Source organism: Bos mutus, chromosome 17, assembly GCF_027580195.1.
Source record: "Bos mutus isolate GX-2022 chromosome 17, NWIPB_WYAK_1.1, whole genome shotgun sequence".
In the NCBI taxonomy this organism is placed as follows: Eukaryota; Metazoa; Chordata; class Mammalia; order Artiodactyla; family Bovidae; genus Bos; species Bos mutus.
The window spans coordinates 28,443,897-28,465,448 of NC_091633.1; the positions used below are offsets into that span (position 1 = coordinate 28,443,897).

The 21,552-nt window shown below is 41.0% G+C and overlaps 1 protein-coding gene across 1 annotated transcript; it reads left to right on the plus strand.

Annotated features, from left to right (window-relative positions):
• The first annotated feature begins 10 nt into the window (after positions 1-10).
• Positions 11-21,168, plus strand: ZNF891 (zinc finger protein 891). Its single transcript, XM_070386401.1, has 2 exons — positions 11-188; positions 9,042-21,168. Exon 2 carries the CDS (start codon positions 9,146-9,148, stop codon positions 10,790-10,792), a length of 1,647 nt encoding a protein of 548 aa, XP_070242502.1. The 5' UTR covers positions 11-188; positions 9,042-9,145; the 3' UTR covers positions 10,793-21,168.
• Positions 21,169-21,552: the final 384 nt, after the last annotated feature.

The window sequence follows — 21,552 nt, forward strand, 5'->3', positions numbered from 1 at the left end:
TGGCCCTGGCTCCGCGGCCAGGCGAGCGCGCGCCTCTGCCCTGCTGTTCTCGGTTGAGAGCATAGGTTCGGCTACCTGCACCTCGTGCTCGCTGCTTCCTTTTCACCGCGGCCTGGTGGTTCCGACCCGAGGGCCGTGAACCCTGAGGACAGGTGAGCGCGTAGGCTCACGGACGTCAAGGAGATGCGGTAGGGAGAGGGGACAAGGGGCTGGCGGGTTCTCCAGGCTGTCGGCCGTGGGTAGGGGGCGGCGTTCTTGCGGCCCGGGTTTCCTGGGACGGACTCAGGCTCGGGGTGGGTGTTTTGGGGTGAGCAGCGCCAGGCGCTGGGGAAGAGTCTGACTTTCTTCCGTGAGTGAGAGGAGCAGAGGTGTCCAGCTTGTACTTCTTACTTTATTCTGGTGCTTTTTTTCAGTCTGTCTTAACACCTGTCAGTTGAAAAAAAAAAAAAGAAAAGCATAACCTAAAAGTTGAGAATTATGTTTTTTTTAGGGGGTGTATTGTTGAGCAATTAAGCCAGGGAGCAGCCTCTCAGCTTTGAGGAACCTTCCCAAGAGGTAAGGGGGAGCCAGGATATACAGGAGATTTGCGACAAAAGCCAGGTAGTTAGAACATAAAACAAAATTACGTTAAAGAAAACCAAACATCAAGTTAATTTTTTTAGCACATTTCTATGTATGGGGAGATGTAAGAGTCTGGGCTTATTGAAAGCATTCCTCTGATAAGGATTTTCACTCTCCAGGGACAGTATCCTATGTTTCTCCATCCTGAATCCCTTCAGGGTGCTGATCTGCAGTGGCCAGATCACCTGAAGGCTGCAGCATTCTTTGCTGATATGGCAAATGACATTCTTGTAACACAGTGCCTCCTCTTGGTCATAACATTTCATGAAAATTTTTTTTTTTTTTTTACTATGTCGTGGCATGTGGAATCTTAGTTTCTACACCAGAGATAGAACCTGTGCCCCCTAAAGTGGAAATGCAGAGTCTTCATCACTGGATCATTGGGGAAGTCTGCATGACCAATTTAGTCCACTGTGCTGGGAAGGCTCTCATTCCTAAATCAGGAAAAGATTCTGTTGATAGGCCATTTGATGTGCTGAGGATTTTTGTTTGGTCCTTGGTGGCTCAGATGGTAAAGAATCTGCCTGCAATGCAGGAGACCCAGGTTCAATTCCTGTGTCGGGAAGATCCCCTGGAGAAGGGAATGGCAACACACTCCAATATTCTTGCCTGGAGAATTCCATGGACAGAGGAACCTAGCAGGCTACAGTCCATGGGGTTGCAAAGAGTGGGACAGGACCGAGCGACTAACACTTTCACTTTTTCACTTTATGTTTTTTTTTTGATTAGACACTGTTGATCGTCTGAAATTCTCTGGATTGCTTGTATTACTCGTTTATTATGATCCAGTAGACGTTTTCCCTTGTTGCTTCTAACCATATTTGGAGTTGTACTATTACATTAATTATGTGTAGAGTTATATATATGATTAACTGTTTTGAGATATTAATTTTGTTGGAGGCCTAGTAACACAATTTGTAATGCAAGAGACAACAGTCTTGTAAAACAGAATATAATGCAACTGGTAACATTAATACCATAGCAAACAGAGACACAAGGCATAAATAATTTGAAAATGAGAGAGAGCAAATTAAAACAATGATTAGTATAACTAGTTGTAATCTTGACATAATAGGCCAAGTCATCTGGAGTCAGCTGGAGAAGCCAAATTATGGAAGGATCAGGTAGAGAGAAAAAGATAAATGTTTTATCTTTGTTTACAAAAGTATTCTTAGAATGACATGGTCAAAGTTCTAATTACAAGGCAGTTGCCAAGAAACTTGCGTATTTCTGTGACACAAAGCATTTCAATAACTAGAATTATGACTGGTAACATTATACCAGGACATACCATATTTTTAGAAATGCCAAATAAGTTTTGGAATATCTGTATTAATGACATTTACCGATACAATATAACCTAAGATTTATCTCCAATCACCCGACAATGCTTCTCAAGTAATTCAACATACCAAGTAAGCCTAGTTTAATATTCTTCTGTCAGATGTCTCAGGGCTCCTTTGAAGCATCTCAGAGTTGGCTAAAGGTCAAAAGAACTCTTTTTAGTTAGAATTTGACATATACAAAACTACTTTTTCGGGGCTCCTTTTCTACAAACTTTCCAAAACTTTCTGTATCCATATTAGGTTGTCCCGTATTTTTTTTTATCAAGAAATAACCAACTACAGGACAAAATCACCCTTATTTACCCAACAAATTCACTTCTATTCTTCATACCTTCGTTTACCGAAAACATAAATTCTAATCCCCTTGCACATTAAAATGCTTTCCTTAATATTTATTAATTATATTTCAGTTTTAACCCTTCAAACCTTAATCTCTAGGGAAAACAGACGTGCAGCATGTAGTTGTGAACTGTTTGTTATTGCAGCATTTCCTGGTTGGCAAACTTGGAATTTTCCATAACCCCTAGTAACATGTATTTTCTGATTTCTTTCTTCAGTGTCTTACAAGACATGTGTCTAAAAATCCCAAACATCTTTAGTTTCTGTCTCATAAGGAGACAAAAGGAGGTAAATTTAGACCTGTTTAAGCAATTAATGTTCATGTGTTTTATCTTACCTGAAATGACCTGGCTATTTAATGAATTCCCATCATTTAACTTAGAAAAACTCAAGTTACTAAAAATCAGGAGAAACTATTTTAGATATATAATTATTCCTAAAGAGTTCACTTGAAAACTCTTACCTCATTTACTTTTATAAGTTATGAAAATACCATCCTACCAAGTTAATTTTTTGCTGACAAATCTGCAACAGAAATAACATGAACATATTGACCTTCAATAAACCTAGGTACAACAAAAATAAGACCTGTCTATATTGAATAAACCAGCAAGCTTATAAGCTAGCTTTAATACTGAATGTTAATTAATATTGAGTATTTCCTCTAGATCATGTGAGCCTGGGATTCATCCTGACCAGTTTTTTTTTATATTTTGAAATATTTAATTTGTAAGTGCTTACTTATAAGCCAGTTAAATAGAACTCTTTATAAGTTTAATTTTGATAATATTTTCTGAAGATAGAGACATCTATATGTATAATGTGTACACACACATATAAACAGACAGTCTAGAGATCTCATAGCATCACTTTAAAAACTTAGTTCTGAATGAGGTATTACAATATAAATTTAGTTTATAATTAACAGTGGGAATAAATTAAATTTACTTGCTTAGATGATTAAGGCTTTATTATTTGTGGAAACATTTTTTAAGATTTCTATTTGTCCTTAATAAACCTTTAAGTGGGCTATGAATCAGATTTGGGGTGAGATGATTTCCAAATAAACTGAAAATTAAGAGTTCTGTATACTATTCATAGAACTTTAGGGTTCACTGTCTTCAAAAGCTTGAGTAAGGCATTCAATAAAGGCCCTCTGAGTGCACAGATTAGACCCAGAACAAAATCTGTTATTAACTTTGTTAGCAATGGCACCCCACTCCAGTACTCTTGCCTGGAAAATCCCATGGACGGAGGGCCTGGTGGGCTGTAGTCCATGGTGTCGCTAAGAGTCGGACACGACTGAGTGACTTCACTTTCACTTTTCACTTTCATGCATTGGAGAAGGAAATGGCAGCCCACTCCAGTGTTCTTGCCTGGAGAATCCCAGGGACGCGGGAGCCTCGTGGGCTGCTGTCTATGGGGTCGCACAGAGTCAGACATGACTGAAGCGACTTAGCAGCAGCAGCAGCAGCCCCTGAATATTGGTCCCAGTTTTTACTTTATATTGTATGACTCTATTGGTTTCCTTTAGTAAGTTTAATTAAGATTTCTTGAGGGGCATATCTACATGTTGTCTTATAATAAAAGTACCAAGCAGGAGACATAGTACCAATTGGTCCCCAACAGTAAAGGAAGCCTATCAACAAGTCTTGGTCTTACAAGGAGTCATGGAAGCTTTGCCTTCTTTTATCCCCTGACCTTTTATCTATTTTATGTCAAATGCTCTGGGGTCCCTAGTAAAGGGTTGAACCAAGGGACTCAGGCCTTTTTTTGTCAATCTTTTAACTTGGTTAACTGGCCTGTTGCCCCAAGTAATTGTTGGTCAGCTATCTCAGTGTAATTTTTTCCAGCCCTTTATGTGTGTGTGTGTGTGTGTGTGTGTGTGTGTTTGGTTTGGTCTCGGTGGCCTTGGGCTGCAACAGCTTCAGTTCCTGGACAGAGATTGAGGTTGAGTTGTGGCACTGAGAGCACCGAATGCTAGGGACTAGACCAGTGGTCAGTGGCAAGGCCCTGGCGTTTCAGCTTTGCAGAAAATAAATGCCACAAAGATGGAAAGTAGTGAAACAAGTAAAGTGTTTATTAGGAGGAAAAAGAATCCATTACTTGTGTATAGACACACGGGTGGACTCAGAGAGTTGCACCCTTGGGGCAGTTTAAATCACTTACATGGGGCATTTCTTCTGGTTTTCCTTTGGTCAGTCCTTTTTGATTTGCCTGATTTGGAGTACATATTTGGTATGTCTCAGGATCCTCCCATGCATCTCTTAGCCAAGATGGGTGTTACAGCAGAGGCCTATGGGTAGTTAGCATCATTTACTATGGGATGGCGCCCCCTCGTTTTTGTTCCCTAAGGAACTTCTCTGTGTTTGTGTACTTGGGGAATCCTCCTGACTTTAAGACTGAAAAATAAGTGGTCACTTATCTTTTGTCTGGCCAAGGCCCAGCCTCCTCAGTTGTCCTGCTGTTTTCATCTTGGAGTATGGATCCACAGAGAATGAAACTCCAATTGTTTGCCCTGAGGGCCATCTATCTCCTGCCTCAGGGTAAATAAGGTGGACTTGTTTGGGGCCCTTTAATGTTGGGGACCAATGGGTGTCCCTTTGGCCCATCCAACCTGAGATAGTATTGCATCAAAACTTTTTGTTTTAATTCCCTTAATGTCTGTTTTATTTATCCCATTTCTTAATAACCACTGAGAGATTTATCTTTGTGGGGATGAGTCACTTTAAAATTTCCCCTTGTTAGGAAAAAGTTTGTAGACTTTCCTTCAGTTTTTTAAAATTTCCTGTTGACTTACCTAATTAACATTAATTTGTTTTTATTAGCATCTGTAAGATCCATTGAGGGGAAGCAGAGGCCACAAATAAGACTTCGCAAACTGTTTTTTTTTGTTTGTTTTAAATTAAAAGAGTTCTTAGGTTAATTATTTTATGTGTGTGTGTGCGTATAAATAATTTTATAATTCTTCCATCATTTAATGTGGTTTATTTCCCCCCATAAGTACCAAGAAAACAACTGTTTATAATGAGAGCTCTCTAAAAATTTACCAGTTTAGAAGTTTCTTCCATTTGATGGCTCCATCATCTGGCCATTAATGAAATATATGATAGTAGTGACCCAAACTAATAAGATGCAAGAGGCTTCCCTACAAGACAGTGTAAAGGATGCCACCTAAGCAAGACCCAGAAGGTTTACTCCCAAAAAGAGTTTAAGAAAGTGAAGGTCTTCATTGTACAGACTGACACAATGAAGGTTAAGATGGCAAAAAGCCCCAAACAGTTGGTACAGTCAGACAGATATTTGTCATCAAATGAACATGATATGTGTGCCTTTTGGATGGCAGAGACCAAGTTCTCAAGTCACACACACATATACCACACAAGAACAGGTAGAACATTTAGTCTCAAAGACACAGGAAAGAGAAATGCAGGTTCACCGTAGAAGGGCTTTTATCGTTAAGGTCAGAATTCTGAAAAGATGTTTTATCAAGCTAACTTTCTCTAACTTGACTGTGTATGCAGAAAAAGGGCCCCATCATAGTCATTTTCAGGGTGAGATTTCCTTTAATCCCCAATTAGGTAGGTTCTTGCAAGTATGAGCTCTGTATGTACATAAATCTAGCTAGGGTGTTAGTTGGAGGTTGGCTTTCTGATTCCCCTAGCTTACCTGAGAGAATCTATTTCCCATTTTAAAATTGAATTTGTTGAGGATAAAATTTGCCAGTGAAATTATGTGGTGGACCAGTGTGCTGCTTATGAGCTTAATTCCTCTAGGTTTTTACCCTAGAGTCTTCTCTGCTCCTCTAATGTGTTTCAGTTATCCCTCTGGTAGTAGAAGACCATCATGGTGCTTTGATCACATAGTGTCTAGTTCTTATTTCTGTCCCCAGGAGAGTAAGTTTTTAAAGTTAAATTGAATGGATTTCCCTATAGGGATAGCTGGACACTATGAAGATTTGCCTTTAGCACTCCTGCAAGTTTCTCAGTTGCCTGAGAAAGCCATTGCTGGCCCTGAGATGTCCCTTCTTCAGAGCTGAAAGCTATTGCAATGTTTTCACTTTTATTCTGACAAATTCTTGCTAAGGTAGCCTTTTGAGGAAAAACATCAGGTCAACCTCCTACCTAACCACTCAGCCCAGATTACTCAGTGTCTTTCTTAGTTTTTAAAGTGTCTTTCAATTGAACAAATCCTGCTGTCTTTCATCCTGGGTCCCCCAGGATCTTCCAACTGTGTATGTGAAGTAGGGTGGTGGCAGTGGTAACTTTTTCATAGTGTCTGTCAACCAAGCGCCCCTAGTATCTTTCACCTGGTGAGCCAAGTACCTGTTGTACACCCTCAAATAAAATGCGGTATCATCAGCAAGTAGTTGGGAGAACCAGGAGAAGCAAGAGAGATTCACCATATTCATTTGAACTCTTTGAAGAGGCAGATGGGCACAGGAGGCCTGTACTAAGACTCTGGCTCATTGTAGAGTTCATGTGAAGGAGAGAAGTCAACTCTGGGTCCCTTAGTTGGTTGCCAGAACTGTTAACTGAAAAAAAATACACAACCTGAAAGTTGAGAATTATATTTTATTCTGTGAATTTTCTTAATAGCTTTGAGAGATTGCTCCAAAGAGAAGGGAGGAGCCAGGATATATAGGAGTTTTTATAAGAAAGAACTGGTAGTCGGAACATCAAAAAAATACTGTTAATTAAAGAAAACTAGATATCTCAGGTTAATGAATTTAGCACTTTTTGTGTATGGGAAGATGCAAGAGTCCGAGTTTATTGTAATTATTCCTTTGCTATGCGCCTTATCTATCTAGGGTCAGTATCCTGTGTTTCTCCATGCTGAATCCCGTCAGGATACATAGTCTAGGGTGGCTGTAGTGGCTGGATGGCTTGAAAGCCACAACATCCTTTGTTGTGACATCCTTTGTCCGCACACCTTAATCTGTTACTGAGCTGTATCACAGTAATGAGATATCGTTTCTCTGTGGCAAACTTTAAATTAAAGAATGTAAGATTGTATGAACGTTATTTCAACCATGAGTCAAAGAAACAAGGTGGGAGTGGAGTTAAACATTTATGAGATAACAGAAAATTTTGAAGACTGCCTGGTGTATTTGACATTAAGGAATTATTACTAGTTTTATAGGTGTGATAATAATATCTTGGTTAGGAGTTTTTAATTTCAGAGATAAATTCTGAAATATTTATGAGTAATACATCATTCCCAGACAGATCTGCTTCAAAACAAGAGTGATGGATACAAGAGTGTTCATTATACCCTGACATTATAATAACAATAATAGTTTTTCTGCTTTTCAGCCATTCCTGCATTCCTGGTTAAACCCTGCTTGAATGTGACATTGTATTATTACTTTAATGCACTGCCATATTCAATTAACTAATATTTTACTTAGAACTTTTTCAATGTTCATAATTAAGATTGCACTTTAATCTTTTTTTGTACTATCCTTGGAAGATTTTACTAGTCTCATGAGTAATTCGAGAAGCACAGATTTTTTTCTTCTATTTGGTAAAATGATTTTTCCCTTGAAAGTTTTGGGCTCAAAATCTTTTGGGATAGATACTGGACTTCTGTTTCAATTTTAAATGGTAGTGATTAATTTCAGTTTGTAGTTGTTAATTGAGTCAGTTCTGGGCATGTATGATGGGGAGTGTTCTGGATACTCAGGATACCTGCAAGGAACAAATCAGATGTATATTTCTATATGATTTACATTAAAATGACAGTCTTATGTACACTTCTGGATTAGGTACATAAAATCTACCTGTTGAAGATCTTTGTCTAAATAAAAATGTGAGTTCTCTAATTTTGTCCATTAAACTTGAACTCTATTAGAGTATAATACTGAGATAGAAGTCTTATATTTGAAAGTTATCAACTAACCTTAAAAAAGTGAGATTTGTAAAAATATTAGCGTAATATATTATTGCATGATTTGTTGTGATCCTTAAAGTTTCCAAGCATTCCTCATTTCTATTCACACAATGTGTCAGTTGTTTCAATATTTATATTATAAAAATTATTCAGGAAGTATTGTACCATCTGAAATTTAAAGGCCTCAGTCTCAAAACTTAGAACATAGTTCATGCCTCTTTGTTAATCCCATTCAAGTTTTAGATAGAATGAATTATCATAAGGAAATATGGACTTTGGGGACAGAGATTAAATTGAAGGTAATCAAATGAACATTTGTTTCAAAGTCACGTTTACCTTTAACAACTCCAATAAAATTCTAAGTAGGGTAGCAGCCAAATCATTAGTCCTATTAATTACGTGTGAGGTTGTTTAGGTAAATACCTAGTTACATATACAATAAATAAATTTACCTAAAACAGTTGTGATTAGCAGGAAAATTATTTTTTATTTTAAACAGTGAACTGAAAAAGTAGTAAGGTATGCATGAAATTCAAGAAAATGTGCCTTTTTTAAACTGATTCTCTTTGACTTCAATTTTTAAAAATCTTGTTTTTCTACCCAGAGCTCAGTAGTAGTCTACAGGAGAAGCCAGTATAAATAACCAAGGCAGCAGTTCTAGAAGGGGGCCAAAGATGACTATGTTGCATATCAATACAAATCCCAATAAATGTTTTAAATTGATGAGACCTTGCTGGAAGGTACAGGGGAGGGTCTACAATTGTTTGTTTTTTTTACCTTGCCTCCCATGGAACCCTGTTTTTACCTTTCTTCTTTTACCCGAACCTGCCTCTTTGGCTACAGGGAGGACACCCAGTGAAATGCATTCCTGACCTGATTGGACCAGAGAAACAAAAAAAAGTATCCAGATCTCTCAGCCCTGTTGTGCAGGTGGATGTCACATTCAGATGCTCAAGATGGCGGCCACTGACCTATCCTCAATATGGGCTCTGCCTGCACAGGACTCTGCCTGTTTCTATATGAGAAATACTAAGGGGGAAAGGATAGTGCCAGGATTCCCAGCAACTTGGTTACAGGGACCAATGTCTTTTAAAGATGTGGCTGTGGAGTTCACCCAGGAGGAGTGGATGATGCTGGACTCTGCTCAGAGAAGTATGTACAGAGATGTGATGTTGGAAAACTATATAAATCTCACCTTAGTGGAATATCAATTATGCAAGCCTGTGATCTCCCTGTCGGGTCAAGAAGACATAAGAACTGTGAAAAGCAGAATTCCCCAAGGCACCTGTCCAGACTGGGAGATTCAATTCAAAACCAAAGAGTCAACTTCTAATCAGAATATTTTGGGTGAAAAATCATCTGGTGGCATGAAAATAATAAGATTCACAATGGATGATTGGTCTTCTACATTAAAAGAAGACTGGGAATGTGGTAGAATCAGAAAACAGCACAAGATCCCAGAGGGAATTTTGAGGCAAGTGACATTTACTCAAAAGAAGACAGCATCTCAGGAGAGATTGTTTGACTATCATGAATTAGAGGAAAACTCTAAACTTAGATCAACACTTGTTTTTTCAAGGAGAGTTTCTACCAGTAAACATTGCCATAAATGTTACTTAAATATTGAGTGTTTGAAGCATAATCCAATCCTAAACAATTTTGAAAATATCTCTGTAAGTGAGAGGCTCTCTGAAAGTCATGAATTTGACAGAACTCTGTGGCATCTTGAAAGAACTCAAATAGCACAGAGAGTGTACACATATTGCAAATGTGATACACACTTCAAACATAATAATATGCTTCCTATATGCAACAATTTTCTCATGGTGGAGAATTCCTATGAATGTAATAAAAACAAAATCTTTTGTCATCATTCATCCCTTGAGCAACAGGAGCAAACTCCTACTGACGAGAAACATGAATGTAATCAGTGTGGAAAAACTTTCAAAAGGATTTCTAATCTTATTTTGCACAAGAGAAGTCACATGAGTGAGAAACAATATGAATGTAAAGAATGTGGGAAAGTCTTCAATGATTCCTCAACCCTAAGGAGACATGTAAGAACTCACACTGGTGAGAAACCTTATGAATGTAATCAGTGTGGAAAAGCTTTCAGTCAAAAAACATCTCTTAAGGTTCATGTGAGAACTCACACTGGAGAGAAACCTTATGAGTGTAATCATTGTGGAAAATCCTTTGGCACAAGTTCTTACCTTATAGTGCACAAGAGAATACACAGTGGGGAGAAACGCTATGAATGTGATGACTGTGGAAAAGCCTTCAACACAAGCTCTCACCTTAAAGTTCACAAGAAAATACACACTGGAGAGAATCTTTATGAATGCACTGGCTGTGGGAAGGTTTTTAGTGGTCTCTCATCTCTTAAAATGCATGTGAGAACTCATACAGGGGAGAAACCCTACGAATGTAAGGAATGTAGGAAAACCTTCAGTGTTTCCTCTTCTCTTAGAAGACATGTGAGAACTCACACTGGAGAGAAACCCTATGAATGTATTCAATGTGGAAAAACCTTCAGTCAGAGTTCTTCACTTATTATACATAAGAGAATTCATACTGGAAGAGAAACCCTGTAACAGTTAAGAATGTGAGGCTGCCTTTTTCATTGTCTTAAGGTGGATTTCATGGCCATTGTTTCAGTGTTTGTTCTCTAAAATAAGCATTTGAGGCTATCAATAGTCCTATAAACACACCTTTAGCTATATAACACATTTTGGTCTATGATAATTTGTTTTGTTTTGTTTTAAATCTAAGTGTTGTCTAATATCCACTATGACATTAAGTCTTTTTTGATCCATAAGTGTTTAAAATCATGTATTTTTAATATGTTTGCAGTTACCTTATTGATTTTTAAGTTAACTGTATTAAGTTCAAAGTATCTGAACTATATGATACTACTTTACTAGCTTTTTTTTGAGAGTTGCTTTCTGGCCTGGTGTGACAGATACTGCTAGTAGCCAAATGAATATTCACTTCATCCCTCCCTACTGGCAATCCTATTTTAGCTTATATCAACACGTCTAATTATAGAACTCTTTTCAGCAGCTTTGCTGCCATGCGGAGCCATTCCCCTCATTCCTGATGAATCAAATATAGACAGTATTACTGGGGACAGATCTATCTAGTGTTTTCTCTTTGCCTTTTGCACTTTGTCATTCTATCTTCCCTAGTCTTCTCCCTTTGGATATTGCACTCATAAAGCTGAATGAGTCATCTTGTGACCAGGAGGATGACAAGCATGGCCTAAATAAGGATGATGTCAGAGAGATCCTGGTTTCACAAAGATATCTTCAAATGGTTGTACCAGCACTACACTGCCTATATTTGGACATATTTTTATATGAGAAAAATAAGCTTATTGGAATAGAGTCAATACAGTAATCTTACTGTCTTTTTTTTTTTTTAAAGACAAAGGTCACAAGGTTTGTAGTTAAATATTTTATGCTGACTGTACAAATTTGGATAATACCATAGAAAAGGGAGGAATGGAAATGGATAATACCATAGAAAAGGGAGGAATGGAAATGATGTGTTGATAGAACTTTTGGGCTTAGTGTAGAGTGGATGGAGCTGAGGTCATTGAAAGCAGGTGTCAGAGAAGCAGGAAGGAAATCCCAACATTTCAGCATGAGAAAACCAGTGAGTCTTCAAGTAAAGGGGAAGTTACTGATTTTAAATGCTGAGTGAACCCTTGAGATTTGCTACTTGGTCTTACAGATACTGACCAGAGTAGCTCTAATTTATTAAGAAACAAAATACAGAAAGAGGAACTTATGATGGAAGTAAAAAGCAGTAGTTACAATTTGTCTTACTCATGTTATATGAGACATTAGATGAGCAGGCTTATATGTTGATCTGGACCTGAGGAGATGTCTAGGATGGAGATACAATTTTAGCAACATCAGGAGATAGACTGGGTAATGGGTTTTGTGGAGGTTACTAAAATTGCACAGGGAAAATGGATAGTGTGAAAAGAGAATGTCTACCACGGACCAAGGAGACCTATATCTAAAGTAAGTAAAACTAGAATTTTACTAAACCAGAACAAATTAGTGTTTGAAGAAGGAAGGTAAAATCAGTTGTTTAAATGCTACTATGAGGTTAAACTAAGATCATGGCATCTGGTCCCATCACTTCATGGGAAATAGATGGGAAAACAGTGGAAACAACGTCAGACTTTATTTTTTTGGGCTCCAAAATCACTGCAGATGGTGATTGCAGCCATGAAATTAAAGGACGCTTACTCCTTGGAAGGAAAGTTATGACCAACCTAGATAGTATATTGAAAAGCAGAGACATTACTTTGCCAACAAATGTCTGTCTAGTCAAGGCTATGGTTTTTCCAGTGGTCATGTATGGATGTGAGAGTTGGACTGTGAAGAAAGCTGAGCACCAAAGAATTGATGCTTTTGAACTGTGGTGTTGGAGAAGACTCTTGAGAGTCCCTTGGACTGCAAGGAGATCCAACCAGTCCATCCTAAAGGAGATTAGTCCTGGGTGTTCATTGGAAGGACTGATGCTGAAGCTGAAACTCCAATACTTTGGCTACCTCGAAGAGTTGACTCATTGGAAAAGACCCTGATGCTGGGAGGGATTGAGGGCAGGAGGAAAAGGGGATGACAGAGGATGAGATGGCTGGATGGCATCACCGACTCGATGGACATGAGTTTGAGTGAACTCCAGGAGTTGGTGATGGACAGGGAGGCCTGGCGTGCTGCGATTCATGGGGTCGCAAAGAGTCGGACACAACTGAGCGACTGAATTGAACTGAACTAGGTGTAAATACTGAATGGTATATTGAGGATGGGTGGTAGATTGGGATGAGTTTAATGATAAAGGATGAGGAAGTAAAGAATAAACATGGACGAATTTGGATAGTAGGAGAAACATAGGGAAGTTGCTGAAAAGGGATTTGGTCAAGGTGTTATAGCCAAACATTCCAGAAAGAAAACTCAGTCAGAAGGACAGTGTGGATAGTGGAGTGCAGTTTATGTATTTATTTATTTTTTTTAACTTCATTAATTTTGGCTGCCCCAGCTCTTAGTTGCAGCACTCAGGATCTTATAATTGCAGCATGTGGGATCTTTAGTTACAGCATGTGAACTCTTAGTTGTGGAATGTGGAATCTAGTTCCCTGACCAGGGATTGAACCCAGACCCCCTGCATTGGGAGCTTGGGGGCTTAGCCACAGGACCACCAGGGAAGTCCCCTGAAGTGCAGTTTATTACACCAGTGGGTCCGAGACAGAGTTTCCTCCTTAGCCAAGGACCCCAACCGATTTTTGTGACAACCTTTTATACCCAAAGTGTACATGTCCAAGCCCACATCCTCAGATTCTCCAAAGTCCACTCTGGACAATGTTAGTAAGAGATACAGTCAGGTTACAGCCATGAATTTACATTCTAAAGCTATCTGGACATACAATTTGGTCTACATCAATAAGTATTATTAAGATTATGTGGTGGATGTTGCATTCCTTCTGGCTCCAGGAGGTCTAGCTACAGGGTCTGCTTGGCCTGGTTTTTATCCACCTGGGAGACCTGCTTAGCCGCTGACATTTTATCTCTATGGCTTCCCAGGTATGCAGTCCAAAGTTTGCCAAGAGTGTAAGATGGAGTACCTTTTCTTTTAAAGATAGATTCAGTCCAGTCAGGGCAACCTGCTCCTTTGCTTTTTCATTCCCCCTCCTTGATGCTCTCAACTTCTAGTATGAGCATCACTCATAGGGATGTATTGTACATTAGCTCTTTTGGCATATATTTGGGTGAATGCAGCCAATCTCAGCGACACCAACCAGACAATATACTGGAGAATACAAGGTCCACATAACAAAATTAACAGAGCAACTACAACAAGATTAACATAGCCTTCCACCAATTGCCCTTTATCCATGGCCAAACAGAAGTCCAAAAAGGAGGGTTATCATTAAACATAGATTTTACCTGGTTTTTCATGTTATCTAGAGCAGCTGATACATTGCCAGATAAATCAGGAATATACACACAACATTCAATTTTAATTACAGCACAGGTCCCTCCTTGGGTGGCTGTAAGTATGTCTGCTGCTAAGTCGCTTCAGTCGTGTCCGACTCTGTGCGACCCCATAGACGGCAGCCCACCAGGCTGCCCCGTCCCTGGGATTCTCCAGGCAAGATCACTGGAGTGGGTTGCCATTTCCTTCTCCAATGCATCAAAGTGAAAAGTGAAAGTGAAGTCGCTCAGTCGTGTCTGACTCTCAGCGACCCCTTGGACTGCAGCCTACCAGGCTCCTCCATCCATGGGGTTTTCCAGGCAAGAGTACTGGAGTGGGGTGCCATTGCCTTCTCCGGTAAGTATGTCTAAAGCCATCCAATTTTGAATCACTTCCCTTCTTATTTGTATTTGTTCTTCATTTAAAGCTTGGATAGCCTTTGTGTTGTCCAGGAGGGCCTGTTTCTTGAAGTTAGTTAGAGCTTCTACTTTAATTATAGTATCTGTTGTTCCTATAGATGGTATGAACAAGGCAGCTCGATAATCATACCATTGAAATACATACCTTGCCCACCACACATGTAAATACAGCAAATTTACTGGGACTTGTTATAAGGATGGCTTAATACTTCCATGAGCAAAGGCAAATCCTAAAGTGCAGCGGCCGACCCAACCAACTGGAAGCCAAGACCATAAATTTGACCCGCACAGCCATTGAATGTTGTTAGGGGCCACCCATCGGATCCCAGGGTTGTTTTTCCAGTCTGAGCCAGGCCAGCGAGCTGGTAAATCTTGGCAATAGGTGACCTCTAATATTTGGTTACATTGCTCAGAAGATAAGTATCCCATGTATTTCAATTCTTTTGGATCTATGGGATAGTCACCAAATCCAATCTTTTGCTCCCTTTGTTCCCAGCAGATAGGGGTAGGGACAATAGGCTGGGCTTTTTCTGGAGTCATCCAAAAATATTCACCCCATATCTGGTAAAGTTGTTCAAAGTACCTGATGGATTGGCCCCTTTTATTGGCCATAGAGTTCTTATCTTTACTATTTTTTTAAGTAAAAACTATAGGCTTAAACTATAGGCTTTTGTCACTTCTGTAAAGCTTGCATTTACTTCAGATGTCACCCCATGGCCTTGATCAATCTGATTAGATTTCAGTTTATACCAAGAAAGAAGTGACAGATGGTGAGTTACCAAAGAGATTGTTGTTTCTTTGTTGTCTCAAAAAGGAACAGAGGGGGCTAAAGTCCTCTCTATGGAGGGGAGACACCCACCAAGGGAATCTATCTATTACTGACAAAGGCATTGCCCCACAAACCCAACAGTTAGAAGTGTTATGGAAGTTCGCATAGGAATGTGCCATGAGATAAAAATGTTTTGTGTTGAAATTATGGTTAGTCCCAAGATGATACAGGAAAGTCCATGTATCAGGAGTTGATTGCAGAGCTTCATTTTTACTTTTTTATTTTTAAGATGATCTTGGTTTCATGGGGATCAGTGGGGTCCTTCTGTGCAGTCCACTCAGCATCCTCCAGGTCTGCGTGGTATGTCCTCTTCACCCTTGTGTGATGGATCCAGGGAGTGACACCTGCGATTTTAACTGCTATAGGTGTAGTTAGAACAACAGTGTATGGACCCTTCCAGTGTGGGGCCAAGGAATCATACTTCTAGTCCTTGACCCACACTTGATCACTGGGCACAAATTCATGAATCTGTTCCCCAAGGGGGAACGGCACCCTTTCTTGGACAAACTTAGTTACCTGGTTTATTACCTTACTTAATTGTTCCATTTGCTGTGAAATCCCATCCCCTCTTACCTGTGGCAAATTTGCTAATACCTGTCTTACTATGGGAGTGTGTTTCCCATAGACAGTTTCATAAGGAGAATAACCATGGGAATGTGGGGTCACTCTTAATTTGAGCAAGGCCACTGGAAGTAAGTCCATCCATGAATAATCAGTCTTTATAATCCATTTTGAAAGTGTTTCTTTAAGGGTTCAGTTAGTTCTTTGCACCATTCTGGAACTTGGGCTTATATGCTGTATGTAATTTCCATTTGACATTTAGAGCTTTATATACCAGTTGAATTAAATCAGCTATGAAAGCAGGGCCATTGTCTGATCATATACTTGGTGGGAACGTGAATCTGGGGATTATTTCCTGAGGCAGACAGCAAGCCACTTCATTTGCTTTTTCAGTTCAGGTGGGGAAGGCCTCCACCCATCCTGAGAAGGTACATACCATGACCAGTAAATAACGATCATGTTGGCAGGGTTTCATCTCAGTAAAGCCCACTTCTAAATGTTCAAAGGTCACAGTGTCCTTTAACTGTATTCCTGGAGATTTCTGCTTATGTCCGGGGCAGCATTGACCTCTGAGCAAGCAGAACAGTTCTGGGATTCCATTTTACACAGGGAAGAAAGCCGTGGTATTAAGAAATATTTCCAAATTAATTTTTACATTTTGTCACATCCCAAGTGGGTAGTCTGGTGTACCTGAGACACTAATGAAGGGGCTAATGCCTCGGGAACTAGCAGCCTGTGATCCAGCAGTTCCCACAAACCCTTTTCACTTTTGGTGGCCCTTTCTGTTTCTGCCAGCTGGTCTTGGGGCAGGGTATACTGTGGGAGAGTTGAAGTTAACTCCGGCATTGGCATTCTCGAGAGCACAAGAGTCTTAACAGTCCCACCCCCAGCGCCTCCAAATTCCTCAGCCACTTGTTTTGCGGCCCTATCTGCCAGTCGGTTTCCCCCGCCATTGCCGGGTGGCCTCTTTATTCTCTGCAACCAACAGCAGGTCATCTATGTACTATTATAGCCAGCATCTAAACCTTTCTGGGTGGAATGAGTCCAGGTTGGAAGCCAAGGCTCCCTGAAAATGGTCGGGGAATTCTTAAATCCTTGCAGGAGGTGAGTCCAAGTGAGTTGTCATTTGGTGCCCCCTGCTAGATCTTCCCATTCAAAGGCAAAAATGGGCTGAGATACTGGAGTAATGCAGATACAAAAAAAAAAAAAAAATGCGTCTTTTAGATCCAGGCAAGTATAGATCTTAGCACTAGGTGAGAGGAGGCTGAGCAAGGTATAGGGGTTAGAAAAAGTGGGGTATAGGGTTACAGCTGCTTGTTTGACCAGTCTGAGGTCCTGCACAGGCTTGTAATCTAGACCCCTTCCTTCCTTACAGGTAGGATTGGTGTGTTCCAGGCTGACTGGCATTCAATCAGGATGCCCGCCTGTCATAGCTTATTAATATGTGGCAAGATGCCAACTCGGGCCTCCAGAGGTAGCAGGTACTGACGTTTCCTGACTGATATGGCATTGGGTTTGAATTCTCCTACTACCGGAGCTTGATATTGGGTGAGCCCCGCCAGGGCGGGGGGTGGGGCGGGGTATATTCTGCCCAAACCTCAGGGAATTGTCAGATCTGCTCTCTCTCTCATGATTGTTTAGCCCATCTGGTTTCCCTTCCAGAGGGTCATACAACCTCCATTCATCTTTAGGGGTTTTTGAGAGGGAGAGTAAATAGGTGGTTGAGCCCACCCGGAGAGTGGGCCTGTCTTGGGGGGAAAAGGTCACTTGTACCCCCAATTTAGACAACAAGTCTCTCCCAGCAGAGGTACTGGGCATTCAGGAATTCATGAGTCACTTGATGTCCCCCCATCTGGCATTTCCAGGGTAAACATTTAAATGGTCTGATCAGCTTTTCCCCAGTTACCTCTTCTATAGCATTGGCCTTTTCTGAGAGGGGTGCCACCGGTTTGGTCACCACTGACATTTCTGCTCCAGTATCCACCATAAAGTTAATAATTTGGTCCCCCACTTTTAGTTTTACCACGGGTTCTTCATAAGGGACCTTGTGTCTTTGAGCCCTGGCACCCCTATTCAGTCTCTAGTCTGGCCAGCCCTATAACAGCCGATACCAGTTCGTTTCCTCTGTTATTCTGGGGGCATTAATTTTTCCAGTGACCAAAGCCCTAGCATCAGGCACATTGGTTTGGTTGCAGGGCTGTCCTGGGCTTCCTTGCAGGAGGCTTGCCAGGAGAACAACCCCAATTTAGAGAGGGTGGAGGTTTGGGGGAAGACCCAGGGAGGGGTCTTCCCAAGGCTGTGGCCAGTACCACGGTCCTCTGGTCGGCTCTCTTGTTACCTTCTCTCTGTTCTTCATCAGCCTCCTTTTCTGCCTCCACATCTCTGTTTCTGAATACCTTATCAGCAATCTCAATTATTTGTGAGCTGGTCATGGCTAATACTCCATTTGCCTTTTGGAGTTTGTCTGATATCAGGGTAGGCTTGAGATACAAATGCTGTGTTGTAGCCAAACACTCCGAGAAGCAAACTCACTCAGAAGGACAACATGGATAGTGGAGTGCAGTTTATTACACCAGTGGGTCCGAGACAGATTTCCTCTTTAGCCAGGGACCTCGACCGACTTTTGTGAAAATCTTATATACCTTAAGTGTACATGCTCAAACCCACATCCCCAAATTCCTTAAGCCTAGCCTGGGAAATGTTAAAGAGAGATACAATCATGTTACAGTCATGATTCATAATTTAAAAGGTCAGCTGGTTATACATTGTAGTTTACATCAATAGGTGCCGTAAAGATTACAAAAGTGATTGACTACATAGGGGATGGAATTCCAGTTGAGCTAGTTCAAATCCTGAAAGATGATGCTGGGAAAGTGCTGCACTCAATATGCCAGCAAATTTGGAAAACTCAGCAGTGGCCACAGGACTGGAAAAGGTCAGTTTTCATTCCAATCCCAAAGAAAGGCAATGCCAAAGAATGCTCAAACTACCACACAATTGCACTCATCTCACACGCTAGTAAAGTAATGCTCAAAATTCTGCAAGCCAGGCTTCAGCAATACGTGAATTGTAAACTTCCAAATGTTCAAGCTGGTTTTAGAAAAGGCAGAGGAACCAGAGATCAAATTGCCAACATCCACTGGATCATGGAAAAAGCAAGAGAGTTCCAGAAGAGCATCTATTTCTGCTTTATTGACTATGCCAAAGCCTTTGACTGTGTGGATCACAATAAACTGTGGAAAATTCTGAAAGAGATGGGAATACCAGACCACCTGACCTGCCTCTTGAGAAATTTGTATGCAGGTTAGGAAGCAACAGTTAGAAATAGACATGGAACAGTGGACTGGTTCCAAATAGGAAAAGGAATATGTCAAGGCTGTATATTGTCACCCTGCTTATTTAACTTCTATGCAGAGTACATCATGAGAAATGCTGGGCTGGATGAAGCACAAGCTGGAATCAAAATTGCTGAGAGAAATATAAATAACCTCAGATATGCAGATGACACCACCTTTATGGCAGAAAGTGAAGAACTAAAGAGCCTTTTGATGAAAGTGAAAGAGGAGAGTGAAAAAATTGGCTTAAATCTCAACATTTAGAAAACTAAGACCATGGCATCTGGTCCTATCACTTCATGCAAATAGAAAGGGAAACAGTGGAAACATTGGCTGACTTTATTTTTTGGGGCTCCAAAATCACTGTTGATGGTGACTGCAGCCATGAAATTAAAAGACACTTACTCCTTGGGAAGAAAGTTATGACCAACCTAGACAGCATGTTCAAAAGCAGAGACATTACTTTTCCAACAAAGGTCCGTCTAGTCAAGTCTATGGTTTTTCCAGTAGTCATGTATGGATATGAGAGTTGGACTGTGAATAAAGCTGAGCTCTGAAGAATTGATGCTTTTGAAGTATGGTGTTTTAGAAGACTCTTTGAGAGTACCTTGAACTGCAAGGAGATCTAACCAGTCCATCCTAAAGGAGATCAGTCCTCAGTGTTCATTGGAAGGACTGATGTTGAAGCTGAAGCTCCAATATTTTGGCCACGTGATGCGAAGAGCTGACTCATTTGAAAAGATCCTGATGCTGGGAAAGATTGAAGGCAGGAGGAGAAGGGGATGACAGAGGATAAGATGGTTGGATGGCATCACTGACTCAATGGACATGAGTTTGGGTAAACTCCGTGAGTTGGTGATGGACAGGGAGGCCTGGCGTGCTGCAGTCCATGGGGTCGCAAAGAGTTGGACATGACTGAGCAAGTGAACTGAACTGAACTGAAAGTCTACAGGTCTTGCATAGTGTTTCATAAAACTCAGTAGGTGTTTTCAGTTTCCTTTTGGATTACTTCGGTTAGGTTTTGCCATATTAACAAGCTTTCGGGCCCCCCTCTTGAGACATTGCAAAATAGCCACCCCTTCCTTCCCTCTATGTTATAGTCCTAATCAGGCCTTTCATCAGGGGTGGCTAATTCTGCCCACCACTGTGGGTTCATGATACCCTCAGGGACCATTTCTCATAGCAATTTTCTAGTCTCAGTATGGATCCTGTGTCTTTCTTCAGTGCTGAAGAGGGAGAGTAGCAACTGAATTATGCCATCTCATGTAGGACAGTGGGTTGGAAAAATAGTCTCCGTCAGCCTGATTATGCCATGTGGCTCCTCCGAGTACGGTGGAGTGTGTTTCTGCCAATTTAATATGTCCATAGAGGAAAACGGTTGGTAATGACAAGCTACAGGAGGTTGGTGGTAATGTCCGTCTGCTCCCTGAACTGGGGCTGTTGAAGCTCTCTGAGGGGCATTTGTAGTGGAGCCCTTTCCCCTTGCTCCTTGGCGGAGTGCAGCCTCTGTTAAATTCCAGTGTTTCCTTCCCCCTTCCCTGTCAGTACTCACTGGGAGAGGTGGGTATAGTTTAGGAGGTTCGTCTGGGGCTGAATCCTGTGGGTGTTGACTAGAAGCTCCTTTGCTGGGATTGGAGCTTGCCAAGATGGCAGCTCTATGATCTCTGGGGGAGCTGGTGGGAGGGCAGCTGCGGGAGCCCCAGCAGGCCCTGGATTGGGCAAGGTGGCCTCCGGTCCAGATGGAGCATTGGACGGCAGTGGGTCATCCAGTATGGGGGAAGGTGCAAATCGTCCCTGTCTGGATCCTGCAAAATTTCTTTTTTGTCATCAATTTTTGTACCATTAATATTTTCCGTTTCCCTTTCTGAATGTAGAGCCTTGCCCAAGGAGGAGGATCTCGAGTCAACCATAGCTACGAGTCAATATATGGATATTGATCCGAGTGTCCTGGCTCTCCTGTGACTACTGTATAGACTGCTTCCACTATTTTGAAGTACATGGTGCCCTCTGGTGGCCATTCCTACCCCATAGTGGGCCATTCGACCTCAGAGTATGCGGAGGTGGTTAGGCACCATCTTTACCCCATAGTGAAAGTGAAGTCGCTCAGTCGTGTCTGACTCTTAGCGACCCCATGGACTGCAGCCCTCCAGGCTCCTCCATCCATGGGATTTTCCAGGCAAGAGTACTGCAGTGGGTTGCCGTTTCCTTCTCCAATGCATGAA